Source organism: Rhyacophila brunnea, unplaced genomic scaffold (assembly GCF_057557595.1).
Source record: "Rhyacophila brunnea isolate RB1 unplaced genomic scaffold, BYU_Rbru_1.0 scaffold_5, whole genome shotgun sequence".
Taxonomy (NCBI): domain Eukaryota; kingdom Metazoa; phylum Arthropoda; class Insecta; order Trichoptera; family Rhyacophilidae; genus Rhyacophila; species Rhyacophila brunnea.
This window is the reverse complement of record NW_028233170.1, coordinates 16,391,707-16,413,858: the sequence shown is the minus strand read 5'-3', so window position 1 is coordinate 16,413,858 and position 22,152 is coordinate 16,391,707. Positions and strand designations below refer to the sequence as shown.

Below are 22,152 nucleotides of genomic sequence, written 5' to 3'. Positions count from 1 at the left end.
ACTTGGCAATAAATTATGTGGAAATTGTTAGGTAAAAATAAATTATATGGATAGAGTTATACCTATACTTATATGTATATTATATTATATTATCGGTACTGCACTTTCAAAATCGCTTATAATAATGTTGTTTGTCTGTCTTAAAAGGACAGTCCAACACATCCCTAATTTTAATGACTACATCCTAGAACGTAGATATATTTTTACGCCATCATTTTTGTAAACAAGAAAATGCTGCATTCATGATATCCAATTCAATTAATTGATAAGAAATGAATAACAACAACAATAAAAAAATAACATACTTAAATATTATAACGATAAAGAAATATTCGATTATCTCATATATTTATTTAATATTTAGACGAAAATTTTTGATTTTATGGAATCCCTGAATCCTTAAAAAATATTTAGCTTCTATTCACAAGGATAGGTATACCTTATCATTGAAAAGTTTTATATTTTGGTTTGTTCATCAGATTTTTGTTATGCAAAAAAGAAATGTTTTCAAACCCTGATTTTTTGGCATTTCACTTTCAATTTAAGGAAAGGACCATCATTAGAAGTATTATTGAAACTGTCAGTAATAAGACTACTTTATAAATTTGAAAAGAAAATAAACTGTCGTATAAGTTTAATCGTAACTGGAAACCGATCCGGCTGTATCTTGATATAAACTACATTTGAGATAGCATAGAACGCGGCTAAAGCAGTTGGACCGTGACAAAAGTCAGCTGTTTTTTAGTTAGTTCAGCAAAACACGGATTGAAAGGAGCATGCCGGATACCGCTTAGAAGTCCGTTTACTGGCACGCACCTTGGCAAAGAAAGTGAACCGCAGGTAAATGGTCGCGATAAATCACAGAATGGATTCTTTTTAACAATTCAAAGAAACCCACGTTGTTAGACGGATGGGTGGGGTACGGCCAGTGATGTACCTTATACACTTTACTACCGGTTTAGTGGGTCAGTTAACAATTTAAACTAAGAACCGGTTGATGACTATTAATTATTATTAATACCGCAGATTGGTATTAAAAATACCAATGTGTAGTGCCCCAATAACAATATATTGTATAGGTATCATAAGCAAAGTAATATTGGGTAACAGTATTCATAACTAATGAACGTGTCGATTGAAATAGGTACTAATATATATTGGCAGGTATCTATTTCGATAAAGCCGGTGAATTTTATTGGTATTATCTTAATATAGTTTTTTTATTTATAAAAATAACGAAACTTTAATACAATATAGAGAATGGCTTAGGAAGCGTGCGAGTGAAAGACATATACGTGATTAAGCGATTAAGTGCAGTGCGTATGGAAAGAATGCACTGTAGTTATTTTATTTATAAGATCGCACAACAAAGACGCAAACTCTTTCGTATACATTCATTATAGACAGACATACAAATGACTTAAGACACATATATATTATGTAATAGTGGTATTTTAGAATTCCAGGTGAATAGTATTTCAAAACAAAATACATACCTACATGTCAGCGAATGAGGCCCCATCAAGTTCACCACTCATTATCAATGGCTATGAATTTGAAAAAGAGTTCATATATCTGGAATCACGTATTATCCCTTAAATCGACTTCAGCTAAGAGGTTAGAAGAAGAATTACTCTGGATCTTACTACGGTTCACAGAGACTCAAATCGAGACTCCTCTCAAAATAAAATTTTACCGAACCGTCATTAGGTTCATATTGACCTACATTGGGCCTTATCAAAAGAAGATGAGAGAAAACCAGACATCTTTGGGAGAACTTAGAATGACAATGATAGTGATGATTATCATATATTTCACTTGTGTGGTGAGTTCAGTTGGTCATTATTTTATAAGTTCTCACTAAAGTTTCACTCTTTGTATTATTTTCTTGAATATTATTGGCAATATGCGTGAAATACAGAAATTAAAGTAGGCATAGTATGCACAATGAATAAATATGTATTATGATTTGTAATATTAATTGTTCGACTTCTAATCGCAAACTTATCTGCACGCGTCTCACTTGCAAATGATTCACACATAAATTATTTGATTTTTAAGTAGGTACGCGTTTCTTAAGGGGGGACATGCTCGGCGTAGGTCAAAATGGAGCTTTTATTGCATTTTAAAACCATGATCCTGGACATTCCTTAAACGTTGTAGATAATCTATTTATATAATTTTGAAGCCTTATTATCCTTTATATTTATTTTAAACATTTGATGACTACATAAAGTATTTTTATTACATAAAATAGTATTCTTTTAAACCTCTCGCTCTAATGTTTTAGAATATAGTCATATTTTGGTACATGAATGTGCAGTGGTGTTAAGATTTTTTACATTTATTAATTTTTAAACGCATTTATAAAACCATTGGTATAATTTATGACGAGATAATTTTAGTAAAATATTCACGATAAAAAATTATATTGATAATCTCTGTGATCCCAAATTTGACAAGAATTAGGCATTTTATTATTCAAAAAATTGGCAAAATTTACACATTTGAAGATAATTCTAAAGATATTAATTATAAACTAGGTCTTTGACCATTCAAGTTTGATAAACATCCTACGAATATTGATTGCTTTATAATAATTATTGACCTAAGAATAAGGTAGTGTTTTTTTGAAATACGCCATTTCTTTTGGAATTCCCCAGTGGTTAAGCTACAACATACGGCCGTAGCCATAAATTGACAAACTATTAATAAAGTAAGGAGTAAAATTATGTTAACGCGCGTGTTGATTTTAATATTTGATATGATAAAATATATTATATATGATAAAATTTAAATTGTCAGATGGAGTTTTGGAGGTCAATAACTATTGCAATAATGGGATCAGTAGTAAGTGTGATCGCGCTCCAGCTCGTAAATATTATCTGTGATTGTTTATAAAAACAACAAAAAATGTGCGGTTTCCCTCAAGATTGGTTATGGCGTCACTGCGCTCATTTTGAATCTACTAATCATCATCATCATCATTCGTAGCATAAAAGACCGGCGTTGACCCTGATCTCTACAAGTCGTCTTCTCCAGTCAATGGCGATTGCAGATGACCAGTTTGACCCCTGGCCATCATATCGGTTAATTCTTGACTGGGCACGGAGGATTCATTGCCAAGCTCTTTGAGTTTGAATTTATCACCCGAGCAATATGTTCATGTGGCGGAGAACTACAGGATGTAAACTACAACCTCTAGGAATGTCCGAGAATGTGCTCCGAAAGGAAATTGATGCTCAAATCTATCTAACCAGCCATTGGGTCATCCGATCTGGTCGCCATAAAGGTAAACTATAATGCTTAAAAAAAATTGCGGCGTCTTATTGCGGACGTGAAGAACTCTTCACATTTAGTAGTATGTCTATATTATTTTATTTTTATTTTTACATGTATGTAGATCAATTAGAATCGTTTATTTTTGTTAATTATCTGTGCTCCTCTCTCTCACGGGAACTTTGATTAAACGATGTCTCAGTAAACTCAATCAAAGCACACTTGAGTGCGTGGCGATCTCAGTCTTGGGCATTTGTTCCTGAGACATTCATAGGCATAAAAAACTTTTGATGCTTCACTCCAAACGTAGTAGATTAAGACCGAGTGTAGTGCAGGGTGGATTGGTTTGGAGGGATCTATTAGGTAGTCTTCCAATTTCTCACGTATCCTGGGCCATGACATTTAACCAGTGTAATTTAATTCTCTTCTTCTTCATGGTCGTGCACTCATGGCTGAGGATCGTGACCACATTTAAATTTCGCCATCCTTTGAGCGACCAAGACTTTCCATCCTTCTCGATCTTCCGCTTCACTCAAGGCAGAATGGATGGTGCCCCCAGTCAGCTCTTTCACTTGGTCGCTCCATCACGCAGACGCTCTTCCTCTGCTTTGCCTTCCCTAGAGGCTACCCAAAACTATCAGTCTCTCCAGGTTGTCCGGTCCGCGCCTGACAATATGTCCAAAAAACTGCATAATTCTTCTCAGACATATTGTCTAGAGCCGTTCCTTTATCTTCAGTCTCTGGATGATTGACTGGTTCGTCCTGTGCTCCGTTCAAGAAATGCGAAGTATTCGGCGCCAATACCACATCTCAAAGGCATCAATTGCCTTCCGTTCTCTTGCCTTTAGGGTCCACGACTCGACTTCGTATAGAAAATATCGAGAACACTAATGTTTGCACAAGCATCATTTTTGTGGCAATCGAAATTCTCCGATCCTTCCATATAGTGGTAAGGCGTGTCATCGCATTTTTTGCAATCTGTGTGCGCCTTATTATTTCCGCTTCGCATCCGCCCTTTCCACTGATGGTCGATCCCAGATATACAAACTCGTCGACTGTTTCGAGGTTTTGGAGTGTACTTGGTGTTGGTAGAAGGTTGGCCCGATCAACAACCATTAACTTGGTCTTATTCCTATTAATAAGGAGGCCGTATTTGCGACTCTCTTCCTCTACGTAATTTAATTATGAATTAAAAAAAATAATATTGTTAAAAATTATAATACCTACATAAAATATAATACTGAGTGTATTTTGTCTACACCCAATTGTGTGCGGTGGCCAATTTTCCTAGATCTAGAGTATGGCAAGGGTTTCTAATCATTTCTAATAGGAATAATCTTACTGTGATTTGGTGATATATTTCTAAGTGTGATAAATGGAAGGCGAGAGGTGCAAACTTCACAGGGGTTGCCCACGTCACCTTCGCAGTCTTGCCTTCGCGCGCGACCATTTCCCAGCTTGCGTCTGACAGAATCAAATTAAATTTGATGCTTTTTATTTCAGCGCCAGCTAGCATTTATTTTTGCGAGCCTCATTAATTTTAGGCTGCCTTTATAATAATTAGGGGTGGATTTACGTTTTATTTTTCCGCCCCTTCGTAATCAGTGAAAAACTTTTAATTAGCGTTAACATTTATTGAATATAGATTGAATGAGATTACGTTGTTTGTGCTCAATCAATGGTTTGAATTTATATGTCAATTAATGATTAACAGGATTTATTAGTGAACAAAAAATTTTTTTTTTACCATGTCCGATCTTAACAAAATCATAAGGGGTTCCTCCACTCTATGAATAACAATAAATACTGATTAAAAAAATATTTCTATTTATTCTATTAGACTATTTCTAAAAAAAAAACCAGTGAAACCACTGCCTACTTTTAAAAGTGGAAAATATAAAAAAAAAATAAGATAAAAGTAACCATTACTTTATTATGCTATTAAAAAGATCTTAGATTAAATAAAATAAATAGTACCATAGAGTTTTAAACGAAGTTTTACCGAAATATAAAAAAATGCGTTCTGAGTTTTGAGACGTTTTTTCACGTAACAAACGTCCAACAATTTTTAAGCTATTTCAATGCAATATTTAGAGGTCTAATAAAATTTCAAATATTTGTGACGAAATATTGGGAAAATCAAAGCGGTTATCGTATGATTTTTAATACCTATTACGTATTATAAACTAGTATTTATTTGTTGAATTCATATTAACTTATAAATTATATCCCTGAAATACTGGTTATTGCAATCTTCAATCTTTACTTTCCATGGTGTTGATGTTGTTCCATGCGTTAATTCATCTACCCTATAGACAGGACGTTAACTTAGTATTATATTTGTTTGATTTATTTGATTGTAATTATATTTTTATTATCATTACTGTAGGCCATGAGGCCTAATGACAACAGTGTAGTGAAACAGTGGTGTAATAATTAATTATTAAACAATCACACAATAACACTCAGGATTTGAGAAAATCGCATAAATATGTTGTGACCTCACCGGGAATCTATTCTGGTTTACGAGGGCCGCTCAATAATAGTAGAATAATATAAAACAAGACTAAAAAACTTTAATATGCATGCACGAAAAAAACGAAGTAAAACCATGGTTATTTTGGAATTAATAGACAAAAAATCATGATTTAAGAAAGCATAATAATAAATTATCGTTAAATTTATGCGGTACCGGGGTTTATAGCTTATGTTGGAATAGTGTAGGTACATACATTAATCGAAATAACTCAAATATCTATTTAATTCTCTTTATAATTTTTTTATATGTTCATTCATTCTTATAATCTTAAACATAAAACCATTTTTTCTCATAAGCGCAATGTTCATTCAAAATCATTAAATTAAAAAAAAAATACTTTGCTCTGTAAAAATCAATTTACTGCAACGTACTGCAATAATATTGACCCAGAATCAACAGTGTCTGCGTTTGGCGTACACCCAAAATATTGACATTTTGAAGTCTGTGTAGCAAATGATAATAATATTGTATGAAATTTATATGAAACTCTACAGTAAACACTATAACTGAGTTCATTTTGTGGAAAATTGCAATGGGCATGAGCATACTATGTATTTATAAAAATAAACCCGTAGCAATAATTTAAAGTCTTCTTGTAGAAAAATAACATTTCTTCTAATTTCACTACCTAATCTGCTCCCCATTCTAGCGTAAGGTTAATAACTGATCTCCTTGGAATAAATCTTGTCTATTTCTTAACTAAGAATATTCTCTTTTTTAACACTGAGATCAAACGGGTGAAGAATTGCATCTTTGAGAGTGATTCAGGTCGCCAATTAATGATATCATTAAAAGTCACCTTCCATTGTGCTCAAAATGGAAAGGATTTAACCATTACACGCATGCGAAATATTGACGGTACGAGTGAAAGAGAGATCAAAAAACTTAGTAGCAGTAGCATTGCGTGAGATGGAAAGGCGCATGCTGGATATGATATATGTCCTGTGCGTAATGTACTGTTTAATCAGTCAGGGAGCTCCTGATTTGATTCCCGTATACGTCACAATACATTAATGTAGTTTTATCAATGGTCAGTTATTTATGTGGTTGTCTTACTTTTACAACTACATTACTGTTTCACTATACCACTGCCTTGTGACTCCATGACTAAAAAATATATACATATATATCCATTAATTCCCAATACGTTACCATTGTTCCCAGAATGGACGATTTTACACATCTTGAGTGTAGTAATTTTATTGTTTATTATTACTAATGATATATTATTAGGCTTTGACGATTTAATATTATTATTGATAAGGTGGGTTTTTACAAACACTTTCATAATCTGTTTGTTATATTATATGATAAAGTTTTTACCTACTTTATTGTATTGATTTGTTATATTAGTTAGAGTTAATAGTGTTCATTGTCATTAGTGTGTTTGCCTTTCGGTGAGTGTACACAGTACCTGAAGATGCCGAAAGGCGAAACCCGGGTAGCAAAAAACGACTTAAATGGAATAGTACAAAACTTAAATCTAGTAGAATTTATACTATTTTACATAGTATAGTAATAAAAAATAACACTCTACAATAATACTAGTTATTATTTATTAGAATAAGTTACTAGATTTTATAGTTTGGTATTCGTTATTGAATAGATACAATATAAAACGCCTACACATATGAAAATATTTCTTCAAAAAATATTAGTACTCAGTGGGACTCAAACTAGCATCTATTGGATTACTACTAATATGATTTGGCTGTTTGTATTTGTCTTCTGATATGTGCGGGAAGTTGTTTTTAAATCTATCATTTCCAATGATTATGTTTAGTATATCAATGATAGTATGGGGATAAACAATTCAATCCGTGTCAGCATATTGATCGGCGATATTAAATAGCTAACCGCGATTATAAATTCCTTAATATCCATTTCCCGTAGGTCCAATTATGATAAACTCTGTAAATAGCTTACTGCAATTATAATTTCCGCAATATTCGTTTTTCCACATAGTCAGCCATATTCCAATGACGTAAACTCCTTATAGATTAGCTGACTCAATAATTATAATGATTAGTTCCTAAATATTATTTTCAAGATATTATTTCGATTTTGATTACGTCAATAAATAGCGGATCATAATAATTCATTGGAAATGTCACTCGAATATAAGTTCCCGGTCTGCTAGTATCTCAGTCTATGTATCGCTCCGCACAACATCTTATTCTACCAAGACTCGGACCTCGGAACAGTATCATAAGTATTGTAACATACTCTTGTACCAACTGTATACGCTGCAATAAAAACTCGCTCTTCCAGCCAGACAGACTCCAACAATAATATATTTCTAACTTTGACAAATATTTTTAAAACAATTTTGGAAGCTTCCTGTATCAGTTTATATTTTAATTAAATACTCCTATAGCCAGTATTGACTGACTAAGCATTCTAAATCAGTTTATAATTATGCAATTAGTTAGGCGTTCTAAGTAACTAACGTCAACATTGAAAAATTAGGAATTTTCATCAAGAAAATTGTCAAAAGTGTTTCAAGTGCACGTCATTTTAACTAAACGGTGTGTAGGCCATTACCTCAGTAGGCGTTAGTTGGTTCACTTAATAAGTCAAGGGAAGTAATGTTTACTTTCGGCCACTTAATTACGACGACTCCAGAAACACTCACTTTTTATCTTTATGGTGGAATGCCTCGTGAATACTTAATATGGCCGACTACCTACGGACATTGTTCACGACTCCAATCGACGATTTTTTCAGTTTTGTTTTTTTTTTATTATTAAAAACGGACACGCTTCTGGTTTTTGTTTTGTTTGACTTGAACTAGGAGTATAAAAATACGAGACAATGGTTTATTGCTCGTTGGTTATGTTGAACTTTCACCCTGCCATATTTTCTCATTTATAAAATCTGGAACATGGCTTAAAATGTATTTTTTTAGATTTGACTCATTTTGTAAAAGCCAATATTTGCAATTGAAATAATGGTATAACCTCGTTTCCAAATCGTCGTTATATCATGAAGTTTGAATATATCTATACAAATTTAGATGGTTATGAAATTGCACTAACATAATATAACTTATAGCTATAACTATAAATATAACATAAGCTATAATTAACTATTTTTTTATTCAACAAATAATTATTCACAAGATTTAAGAATGTAACATTTGAATTATTGAACATTCATAATTTTGAAAACACTTCTGAGAAAATATATTATAACCATACCTGCTGGGTGTCTTACTTTTCAAAATTATGTATGTTTTATAAGTTATAGATTGGATTTCGATTTTTTTAATGATATAGTTATGTTGTAATCTGTAGTGTTCACTATATTATGTAAAATATATTTGAATGTTTTATCGTGAATCTCAAAAGGTTATGTCGATAAACAAATGTATTGTTACTATACGAGTATTGGAATGAAACATATAACAGTTGTCATTTGCTATGTTCAATATAAAATAAATACATTTGAATTCTAATGGATTCAAGCTCTGTACTATTCCATTTAAGTCGTTTCTCGCGACCCGGGTTTCGCTTTTCGGCATCTTCAGGCATCGTGTACACTCACCAAAAGCACTGACAACGAAAACTCTTAACCCTTGAATTAAAAGTTGAAATTTGTATCAATGCAATTACATCTATTTATTAAATTAATACTCATTTCATAAGAATTATTAATACATATATATAATCTATTAAGATATAATTTATACAATTATTTTTGGGTACAGTAGGTATTTATATATTTTTAGAAAATAATTACGAGAAAAAAATGGAGTGCGAGTTGAATTCATATCTCTCACTTTCTGGAAGATAGGTGATATTCATTAATCTACCAAACTATTTTGCAAATAATAATTAATGACTACGCTATCTGAGAGTTTCAAATTCTTCCAAGAAATAGTTACATACCAATATTGCAATTTAATCAAATGTCATGGATATTATTAACATACTTTATAGCTGGCATTAGAAGTAACCTTTTTTTTAATAGTGACGGCTTTGACTAACAATTATTATTATTAATTGACTGATTATAATACACAAACTTCTGGGATTTAAAGAATTTGAAATAAAACTGAATACAAAGAAATCACAGTATAAAAACTGTATATATCTTCATACATGTTAAATTAAGCTGTACCTCTATCACAATTAATCAGTAACTAAACTAAACTATAGTGTTAGATCACTATAATAAAAATGACATGTCGTATTATGACGATTATAATTATATACTTACAAATAAAAGTTTTATTTAAATATGTAAATGACTATGTATTTCAAAAAAGACATTAGTATAATAATTCAAAACACTTTACTTATCTGAAAATATTTATGTTTTCCGAATATCTTGCTCTCCGTCAAATATACAAATGTTGTCCTTGTCACTTTAGTGCATCCTTTTCTCGCCAAGTTGGGCAAAGAAAACATTTCACCGCTCGTAGCGGGGCATTTGGGTACGGCCCGCAGCATCTACGGATGGTGGCCTCTACGGTTTGCAGCCTCTACGCCGCTACGACGGCCAGAGCGTTGTATGGATTTGATTAGTACTGAACTCTCTCTCGCCGCGCGTGGACGCTTTCCAACTGCCTGCGTTTTTATATCGCAAAAAACATTTCAAAAGTTTGCGAGCCAAGTTTTCTCAGTATGTTGCCTGCCCTGTTTAGTGTAATAAAATATTGTTTTTATGTAGCCCTAGGTAATAAAATATGACGAAAAAAGTTTTTGATTATTGCGAAAATTATGTTCGTTAAACAAGTGTTTTTTTATGTGTCTTGAGGTTGTTTTATAAAATGGTTTGATCGTGCAAGATGAATACTTTTATAATTATTATTAAGAAATCTCTCTTGTCGTAAATAAGTTTCATAATAAATTCATTTGAGTGCTTAAATAGAATTTTTAGTAGCTATAAATACGTATTTAAAGTACATTATAATATAAATTTTTTCCATAAATAATAAGTCTTTTAAAGTTATATTAATCATTGAGTTAATGGGTTAATTAATATTATTATACTGTGTAAAATATATACTGTCAAATTAAAATATGCATCATACAAAAAAGCCTTCACCAACTACATCAAAAAGACTGAAGGATCCAAATAAACAGCCTCGTTACCCGCCAAGAGTAATTCATGTCAATAGAGATGTCGCTACAATGGTTGATGAAGTGTCACACCATACTGACATGCAAGACCTCACGAGCAACGAATCGACATGGACACCTGATGGAGAGTTACCACCATTTAGACCGAGGACCTTTAGCGACAGTTTTCTTCGCAACAGTAGCGAAGAGTTGCTTTTAGGGGTAGGTTGTGATGCTTGTGGTCATCCACCATCTCCAAGATACCAATGCCAACAACCTTGGAATAAACCGTACCCGAACGAAACAAGTATAGATCTTCTATGTAATTGTAATTCAGAAAATTCAAATTTTCTGCCACAAATTCCATCAGAAAAGTCTCAAGAGAAGCTGATTAGCGATTTCGAAAAGCTCAAAACGAGACATTCGTATGTAAAAACTAACAATTCTTATCATCGCAGCCTCGATCGCAAGCACGTAAAAACGAAAAACCCGAGCGTGGTGAGTTTTATTCCGCGACATATCGCCTATGCCGATCCAAACTCCTCATTCGTTAAAAAAATAAAAAGAAATTTGTCAACGCTCAAACGGATTGGCGGAGACGGATCGTCCAAGAAAAATAATCTCGGCCTCCCGCTGAGTGAAATCCCGTTGGATTTTTCCCAGAGAAAATCGGATACTTTGGCAAAACATTTTAAAATATCCGATAGAGATTTCAGTACGAATTGCATTTTTTCTTCGTCAAATTTCGTCAATAGCATTCCCCCGCCTGACTTTATAAATTGCAATGTCTCTAACAATTTCGATTATCCCCCGGAGACAAGAAAAGTGTTGCCGCAGAGCGGGAGTTTCAAGCGTAAAAACGGTATTCATGATAACGAAATGACTGGGATACACAAAGCGAAGGCAATAAATGTTAGCTCAATTAATGTCACTTTGGATGATAGAAACGCGGATCGATTCTGTTCAGATATACGCTCGACCCCGCGACGGATAATGTCTTATAATGAATTATGGAAGGAAGGAATGTTATCTGGTTATTCGGGGACGAATGAGCCAATCAGTTATGCGAATTACGACGGCAGGGAGCCAACTGTGGAAACAATTGAAGGGGGATTCATTTGCAGGGGTCCCGGACGCTCTAATGAAGCTCGAGTATTCAAGCGAGCCGATGAATCTGAATGCGATATGATAATGCTAGAAACGAAACAGAACTTGGCAGGGTACCATCATTGTTTATGCGATAATCACACGCAGAGTCTAGACAAGAAGAGGTCTGCGGCATATTTTCATTCGCAGGTAAGAAAAACATGGATAATTATTAATATAATTACCGTATTCAGCGTGGTTTATGGGCCATGTCGGATGAGACCTGTTATGATAAATATAGTACTATTACGCAGACTTGAGGGTAAGCATGTTTTCACGCATAATATATATTTATGTCCCATTTAAATCCTTTCATATGAGAGTTGGTTATTATTAATGTTGTTTTCTTTTTATGTTTTATAGAATGAAGCAATTTTTTGTTGATGATAATTTGCATATTCAAATCTTTGAATGAGTATCATTATTTTGTTCAACAAGTATTATGGTTATACATATATAATCATAATTTATATCTACATAATAATATGTAAGTACTTTAAAAAGGTTATAATAATCAATGTTCAACTGAAACATTATTTTGTATTTCGAATTAGATACATCTCGGCACTCGGCAGTACCTAGATAATATATCCAATAATTATTAATAAATTATGTTAGAACATTTTTTGTATTTATGAATAACATTAATAGCTTTATAGTACTTTTAATAATTGTGTAAACAGGTGTGTAGGTTTCAGAGTTTGTAATCCCGGGATCTCGTATTTTAACTAAAATCTTGGAAAAAAAAATATTTGAAACACTGGTTCAGTTTTTAATATTATTTTTGAAAAAAAATGTTTATGTCTAGCAAAGAAGTGTAAATAAAGATACTAGGTGGTTTATATATTTTTAATATTTAAATTATTTTTTTCGAAAAATGTAAATGATAGTTATAAAAAGCGATAGTTATAAAATCATGTAAATGATAGTTATAAAAGTTTATAGTTGCATGTACTACCACATTTTCACTTCTTATACTGTTTGCGATAATAAATAAAAATATTATAAGATATTGTAACATGTAAAATACAAACAAATTACATATTGATTTGTGTAGTATCAGTATAAAATTAAAAAAATCGTATATATCCGATTTTGAAAGGAAACGTTTATTTTGACATGTCAAAAAATTAAATATGATTCAGAAGAGACCGTCTCCAATTAGTTGCTAAGAATATTATAAAAAATATAAAAATCACTGTGAGAGGAGAAAGTCTAAACAATATCCCACAGACGTAACGTATTCAATTCAATTCAATTGGTTTTTTTTTTTTTTTTTTTTTTTTTTTTTTTACATATTGTGGAAATTACAAATTATTAGTTTAAGACGTTCACAACATGACATTTAGAAACAACGAAATATTGCTAAAACAATATTAGGTACATAATAAAAGAGATAGATCAGTATTAAGTTATTCTACAGTATAAATGTGTAAATACAAAAAAATAGGTACAAGGAAGTACACCGGTTGAGTTAAGCAGACCCTATTTTAAGAATTTATAAAATAACGTCCACCTATACTCATCCTCACGTAGATTGAATATATCAACATCCGAAACGATTTGGTTGAACAGAGTTATTGCCCTCCCAATTGGCATCACCAATGGCAGGTTAGTTCTGCTCCACGGAAGAAACAACCAACTGATGCTCCCGATTTATAAGATAGTTATCAGGGACACACAAGTCAATACTACCAAGAATGGCAGAGTTCTCATTCACACCACGTATAAGTCGAGAAAAATACGTGACCAAACATTGATATCTTCTAGCACTTAAACTACAATATGTAAGCATGCCTAAAAGAAAGTCAGTTGGATAAAGCCACGGATAGAATCCATATAACCTCAAATAAAGGAGTCTCAAAAATTTCTTTTGAACTCGCTCCACCATAAGGTCATATTTCAACTGATGCGGGGCCCAAATAATTGACCCACTCTCAAGCCGGCTTCTCACTAAGGAATTATAAAGAATTTTTAATACAGTAACATCTGAAAAGACCCGGGAAGTACGCAAGACGAAGCCCAACATTTGTAGCGCCTTTTTACAAATGATCTATTACTTATATTAAAAACAACTATAATTCTAATCCACTTTTCATAAAATATAGCATAGTTATCTTAAAAAAATATTGAAATACCTATTGTACCAGACACCAAATTGTTTTTTTTTTTTTTTTGTAAAATTTCGTTTATTTTCGCCTAATCCTGGAGTGGATGAAATACTGATATTATAATATTGGGATTCATATTCTTTTCTCTGATTATAATCTCTAGTAACAACGTTATCCAAAAGTATTACATATACTTACTATCATAATATTTATTGGAAAAATTCCATGAAAACATCGAAAATTAAAGATTTAGGGCATTTTGGCACCGGGATTGAAGCTTAAATAACCGGTAAACTCTATAGAAAAATATTTTTACAATTACAATGCCCTATATTTTCTCAACATATGGTATATGTATTTATTTGAAAATTATTGGTTAAGCCATATTTAAAAAAATGCTATAACCCATATTTTGATCAAACAAGTAAATGCTCCGAATAAGCATATACATCTAAATAGGTAATGCAGTTTCTGTTTTCAGTACTCTTGAGGTATCTGTGGGACTGGATTAGATATTTTATATACCAGCGGAAACCTAAGAAATCAATAATAGTCCAATGGTTAGTTGGTATATATTATACAATAATTAAAATAAAATCAAATATGAAATACTACTTCCACTTATTTTAATATTAGTCAGGACCGGTTACGTCTCTTTCAAAGTGACATTGGCAACTAACAACTAAGAATACAGATAGTTTATATCAATAGGTTGTAAAAAGCAAAATTATTTATTGAGGAAATGAATAATAATTAAATATATTTCTAATAAATTTTCTGATCAAAAATAAATCAATAAAATTTATCTAGCATAACCGACAACATTATCATAATCGCATGTAAGTGCTTAAGATGCATAGAATGAATATAAATATTTCATTAATTCAAAGTTACTAGGAGTTCAATATATATTATTAGGAATTGAAAAGACTAACATGATTAATATTAAAATAAGTGGAAATATTAATAAATAGTGTATTTTATAAATAATCAAGAAATTATATATGTATATTATTTACTTAATTAATTTAATTTTAATTATTTTCTTATTTTGTTTAGCTCTTTCATTATCAATATCGTGTACTTATATATCTATTCCCCATGTAATTCTCTATGTACTCTTTTAATAACCGTGTACTTCATTAACACATACATATTCAAATGTAAAATCTCATTAAAACCTACGGTATAATTAATAATTCAAAATAAAGTTTGTTACATAAATCATGTTCGTTATAGAAAATACTTTATTTATTACACGTCTCTGAATAACCTCATTACTTCAAAATTACCAAATATATCGTTGAATATACATAGAATTCTCATATAATTTTTGCTCACCTAATTTAATTAATTAACTTGCCTTGTATATTTTGTATAATATTAATTATTTTCCGAATATTGCTTTACCATTCGAATAACATAAGTTTTATAAGATAAAATAATATAAAATATTTAAGCTTTGTGGTTTTATGTATACATAATAATATGTACCTATACCTAAAACCACAGTTTGTAACTTATTTATAAAAATAACAGATTTAAGCACTAATTAGAACAAAAATGATAAAACATTAATTAATAGAAGCATAGCATAATATTAATAATATATTCCTGCAAAAATTACGTTTATTGCAGCTTTGTAATTTTTGTATACGCTTTAAAAAAATCATTACGACAATATTATTCATACATTGGAATATTTTTTTTCCCAAATGGGTACCATCTTCGTATTGTAGAATAACGAATTCGTAAACAAATGTTGCTAAATAGCAGTGACGAGGGTGTTAAGATTCGATATAAATATTGCACACTAAACATTACCAGTCATATGTCTGGTTTTTGTTGCTAATATAATTAGCAAATGGTGCAAGTTAGTTTTTAAAATTCAATTAAACACTGCCTAAACCAAACCATCATACTTTATGTACGCTATGGGCGATCCGATAAAAATAGTGCAGACTTGTTCAGTGGATACTTATTGATTTTTGTTGAATTCAGAATACAATATATATTATTACAGATAGTGTTGGTTAGTTTTCTTTAATTCATTTAGCCCTGTCTAAACCAAACCATAATTGATACAAAATATTCTTCTATACCTCTATAAAAAAATCTAAAATCATGTATGGTTTAATGGCATAATTTCAGATATTTTATAGATATACGAATATTTTTTAACTACTATCAACTATGGCTTGGATAAGGCAAGGTTTAATTGAATTTTAAAAACTAACAAACACTATCTACACGTTGCAGTCTTAGTTCAACGAAAACAAATACATTTGACTGACAAAGTTTAGTGTGCACTATTTATATCAGATATTAAGAGCCTACCTCCACCCTTCGCTACTGCTAAATACGTAAAACTAAGTTCTTACTACTTATAAAATTATTATTTTAATAAAAAAAATAACAATTCGGTCTTAATACAGCGTGCCCGAATTGAGAATAATTTTCTTTGGTGGGTTAACGAATTGTATCCATTTAACAAATAATAATGGTCGCCGATTATATTAACACTCTACCGACCTTGTACCGACGATCATTTTCAGTCTCTTTGTAAACTTTCTCCTTGTTCCGCGACGATGTCTACAAGGGAGACGAAAACTAATCTGAGTACCTACACGGTGAAGAAAATGTATTTTGAGATCCATATATTATCACTCTTTAAATTAGTGAAGTATATCCGCATATTAATACATACGAGTACATACATATATGTGACATTTTTTATGCAGAGACCTTTTTTTTTCATTATATGTACTACAGTTTTCAAAAGTGAATAGTAGTGTTAATATAGGTATTAATTAAATATAAAAATTGATTGATAAAAATACGTGTCAACGAATTTCGTACTGATCAATATTAATGAAAACATGCACTATAATTTAGTATAAAACAGGTAATGCAATATCGTAACAAAATATAGTTGTAAAGAATAATATGTGACATCGATTTAAAAAAAATGAAAAATATTATATTCCACGGGACTACTCAACACTAATATCACTCTTTCAACAATGTCACTACGAATCAGTTTTTTTTAATTGTGTGATTATTTTAATTTATTTTTCTATTCTAGTTTAAATTTAGTATTCGTTCTTAGACTTGTATGAACCTCAAAAAAGGATTAATCGTACAATGATTCATAAAATCTATTGTTTTCTGTTATATTAGTTAGAAGACTGAATAAATTTCTTGGCCACGTGATCCCAAAGTCACAAACTACCTACTGGACAATATCATACAGCCCACGTGATTTGGTAAGCTACATTTTAACCGGATTTTTAAATAAAACATCTTTCAATATTACATAATACAGTTTTTTTCGCGTAAAAAGAATCCGATAGTTATTTATTTCAGCAGATATTAATTTAAAAAAAGATTATTTGTCATGAAAATTCTGAACAGTAGACATGGAAAATTTTTGAACACGTAGTTGATTGTGGAAAAATATAAAACGATTTCTTTTGTTGCAAATATAATGACCTTTCTATTGTTATCTTTATATTTATTTTGAAACTTCACCTGGAATAAAATTCTTTATGGGATTTCGTTTTAGATGAAGTTATATTCTTTTTAAAACGGCGTCTGAACGCACAAAAGATTCGTAATATTGTTATTATGTACGCGTTTCTTCATTCCTCATTAAATTTTATAATATAAAATTCATTTTCACGGTGATCAATAAACCTCAGGTACATATTATTACATATATATTGTACATAAGTCTTTTAAGTATTCAAGACTGTTTTTAGCAGTGTCTCTGCCAAAAATATATTTCTACATGAATAAATATAATCATTTGATCGCATTAGTATTATGTCATCTAAATGTATCTGTAATAAAAGAGTATTATAATAATTAACAAATTGTCCAACCCACGGGCTCAACATTAAACTATAATATTTTGAAGTGTAATATTTATTAAAAAAAAATGAAAAACATTTTAAGTGACCCAGTGAGTTTTTAACTCTTAAACCATTAATGATTAAATAAATGCATTTTAATAAATTAGTATTTTTTATATATTATTCTTAAATCTATTTTATAAATAGTAGGTATATCGGCAATCTAAATTAATATAATAATATATCTGTTAATAACATAAAATGTTGAGAAAGTAAATGTAGCAACAATATAACAAATAAAATTAATGTTTAATATTAGTGTGATTATGTATATTAAAATATTGTTTGTATGATGCAAAGTAATATAATTGTCATTATTTCTATTCCATATTCATTATCGGAGATCAACGGTAGTTTTAACTCACTTTTCACTGTTTGTCGCTCCTCTAAATAGAGATGGAATTTTGAGATTCTTGATCTAAAACGTTATTATTCCGCCAGAGTCTTGTTTATTGAAAACTTTCCCATGAATGATATACCCTCACCTTACTCTTAAAACCTCGTAAGTCTGTTTGAGAATGATGTTGAGGGGAAGGAAAAAACGCAATAAAACAACACCTATCTATTCGATGAATCTGCTAACATTGGAAGTGAAATATGAGGTTTTAATTCCATGTTTGAAAACACGAGAATTTTAAAATTTATCGATAGATGGACAGCATTCTAGTCTAGAGAACTGAGCTGTTGATATGAAATTTTGTCGAAAAAACTTATTTTTTCCATAATATCGGACTTACAAGGTCTTAATAGTAAGGTGACGATACATATTATCAGAATTTGATATTTTTGTAAATGGCATACGTGATATGAAAACTTTATAGGGCTTATTAAAATTGTTTAATTAGTTTATTATTTATCCTTAAAATTACCTCGACATTTGTAACTTTGTCTTTCGAGCTGATACGGAACAAACATGTCAAATTTGAAAGCTTCACGTTTTATGAAGGTTGTTTATGTAAGTGTTTACGCCTCCACTTCTTATAGTAGGACTAAAAAGACATAGCATCTTACCATTTTCATTCGATTCCCAGGCTTGGGTCGTAGCTACATGGTATTTTCCTTAGTCGTATAAAGCAGACCTGGAATTTTAGACTCGACATTTCAATTCAACGGCAATATGGCCTCAGTTATTATCCAGAGTATAATCTAACTATATAATAGAATGTGTTCTTTTTAAGAGCAGTAAATTCACTTAAGTTACATATTATAGTAATATTATATTATAAGTATTTAAATACGAATGTGGATTATTTAAAAAAAATACATAGAATAATTAAAACTATGTAAACATTACCTCGCTATATTATTCGTACAATTTATTATTACAATATCAAAATTTCCCTTTTAAGTTGCGTAAAATGTGTTCGCATTAGAGATAGTTAGCACCTACCTCGTCATAAGCCTTTAATATCCGAGTAGGTACTAATCTCTTGTCTCTTTACTAGGTCATTCATAAAGTCATTATATTTAATAACGCATTAATTGTTCAAAACTTATGGACATTAAATGTTCATTTGTTTCAAAATATTTACATTTATATTCATTAAGTCTCAATTATATTGAAAATTTAGTTGTTTTGGGATAGCCAATATTCACAAACTAATGGCGATAAATTATTTCTGAATTCCTCTGCAAATATCCATAGGCACTCTAAACAATGCCTTTAAGCTCCTTTGTCATCATTAAATTGTTAATTACAATACACGACTACATAAGTAAGAGGAGATTATGAGTACATATTTACCTGCATGGTTCAACAATTTAGTTAATACATTATTCTGAAAAAAGATATGCATTATAGGATGAAATTAACAAATACATTAAATTTATAATACACGTATGTAACAAACTATATATCGATAGTTTTAAATAAAAGAATACGTCATAACTATGTGTCATCAAAAAATTGGTTTGTCACCTAAAAGCTACATCTAATGATACAAATATTTATAAATACGATATAGGTAGGTACTAATAAAAATTAAACTTCTAAAAATGTACATTTTATTTAGTTTCTTTAATGTTGTAAGTTAAATTGCAGTTTTTATTAGAAAACGCTACCTTCACACTTAAAACGAAAAGTATAGAAAATTTGTGTTTTACGAAAAGAATAATATAATTTGATATCAATATTTTGCAATGAATATTGTTTCTATAGGATATTTTGAACATTGTTTATAAGCTGCAGTTGTGACAGGAGATTTTAATTTGATTCATAGGTATACCAAAACTAATGAGTTCAAACTCTGTTTCTCTAATTGTGTGGCAAACACCTCATGAATATTCAATTACTTCTGACGCATGTAAAGGATAATAAGATATGCATTGTTAGTTAATTTAATGCAGAAGCTTTGTGTTGATATTAATATAGAATTAGTCTTGCTATTAAATTTATTAAAACAGGAACACACTTCTTGAATACCTATGGCATTATGGTTTATTTTTAACAGCAGGCTTTAAAGCGTTATTTGTGCTTGGAGAATAAAACTTCTAGTTAGAGAATTGTAGAAATGTAAATTTAATGTCTTTCTAGGTTACGATTTTAATAGGGACGTTTTTAACTTGAAGAGCTCAGGTCCTTTGGGAAATCTCGAGCCCCGTGTATCTCAACTAACAGTTTTGAATAAAAACAAGTATTTGGTTGACCATATTTTTTTAATTTATATGAATTAAAATTTCCAAAATGTTGATAAAAAAAATAAACAAAAATAAAAACCTTTTGTCGGTTTCAAAATTAATACGTTTACAATTTTATAAATAATTACACAAAAGACTCGAATATTTTTTTCTCTGTTTTTTTTAAAGGAAAACTACCTACTGTAATTAATTACCTACATATAATATGGCATTTTTTTATACCTATATATATATGTCAAGGTCAGTTATTTCCGTATTATATATTATAGAATTCTATTTGACAACATACTATTTATAATAACACGATTCAAATTAATGTAGTAAACATATTGAATTTTCTTTGAAATATAAGAAAGTCACTTACTATTTTTATCTCCACGCAGTGAAAGGATTTTAAGGTATTTTTTTTTGCAAGTATTGATTGTTTAATATTTATTACTGGCGAAGACTGCTTATAAGAGGGAAGTTTACAATTCAAATTAAAAATTATTTATCTTACGTGTGATGAGAAATTACAAATTATAAGGTTTCACGACATAATAATTTATGACGCACACGATTCAATTAGTAAATCACATTAGTTTAGATCCACTGGATGCAGATTCGTGTCCTGCTGGGCATCGTATATTTTTTTCAGAGAGTAGGTATAGATAGATTTTATCTAGTCAGTTGGATTCGCTTGGATCAGATCACTTTAAAATTTGAAGTGAGTACATATAAGATTTCTATTTATTTCAACATTTTGTATTTTTATCATTTAATAAAACAAGATTTTTTTCTATTTTTATCACGTAAATAATAAAGGTCAGCTTTTTTCTTACGCGCCATTTAGTACCTATGTATTTTATATATCCTATATTCATCACTGTCGTAATAATCCTATTTAAACATCGTCATCGTTTATTTCCATCTTCGATTTCCTGGAAATACTCTAGACTTTAGAACTTCTAGTTGTATAACAACAGTTTCTCAAAACCATTTGAGTGGATAGCAAACCATCACTGCTTATTTGAGTTGCTACCAAAAATTGCCTTTTAAGCTCAATAGTTTGTGTAATTAAAATTAAATGGACGATTTCAATCAACTTCGCCATTAGGTAAGCTTCAAAAAGTCAATTATCCAAATTCATATATTATACGTTTATAAATGTATATATTAAGTTTAGTTTTTAAACATATTATGTATAATGGCTAAGGTGCGGGTTATAGCGGATGTTTTTTTGCTTAGATAGAATTTACAAAATGGTCAAATTTACTGTCAAACCAAGCTGCAATACTGCGCAAAAATTTTGACATTTGTTATAATATAGTCTGGACAATGGAATGAAAAATAGATAATTAAAAAAAACTTCACGCTAAACGAGCGAGAAAGATCAATATAATGCCCATAGATTGGGATTTGTCACATATAATTTGGGTGAAGTACAACAACAAATAAGAAAATAATTTTGAAAAATAGCA

General features: G+C 30.4%; 1 protein-coding gene across 1 annotated transcript in view; it reads left to right on the top strand.

The window, feature by feature from the left end:
- The first annotated feature begins 10,845 nt into the window (after positions 1-10,845).
- Positions 10,846-22,152, top strand: part of LOC147066098 (uncharacterized) — a 173,237-nt gene continuing 161,930 nt past the window's right edge. Inside the window, exon 1 of the mRNA XM_085955724.1 lies at positions 10,846-12,180. Coding sequence (XP_085811850.1) covers positions 10,846-12,180 — 1,335 coding nt within the window. The remainder of the gene's footprint in view (positions 12,181-22,152) is intronic.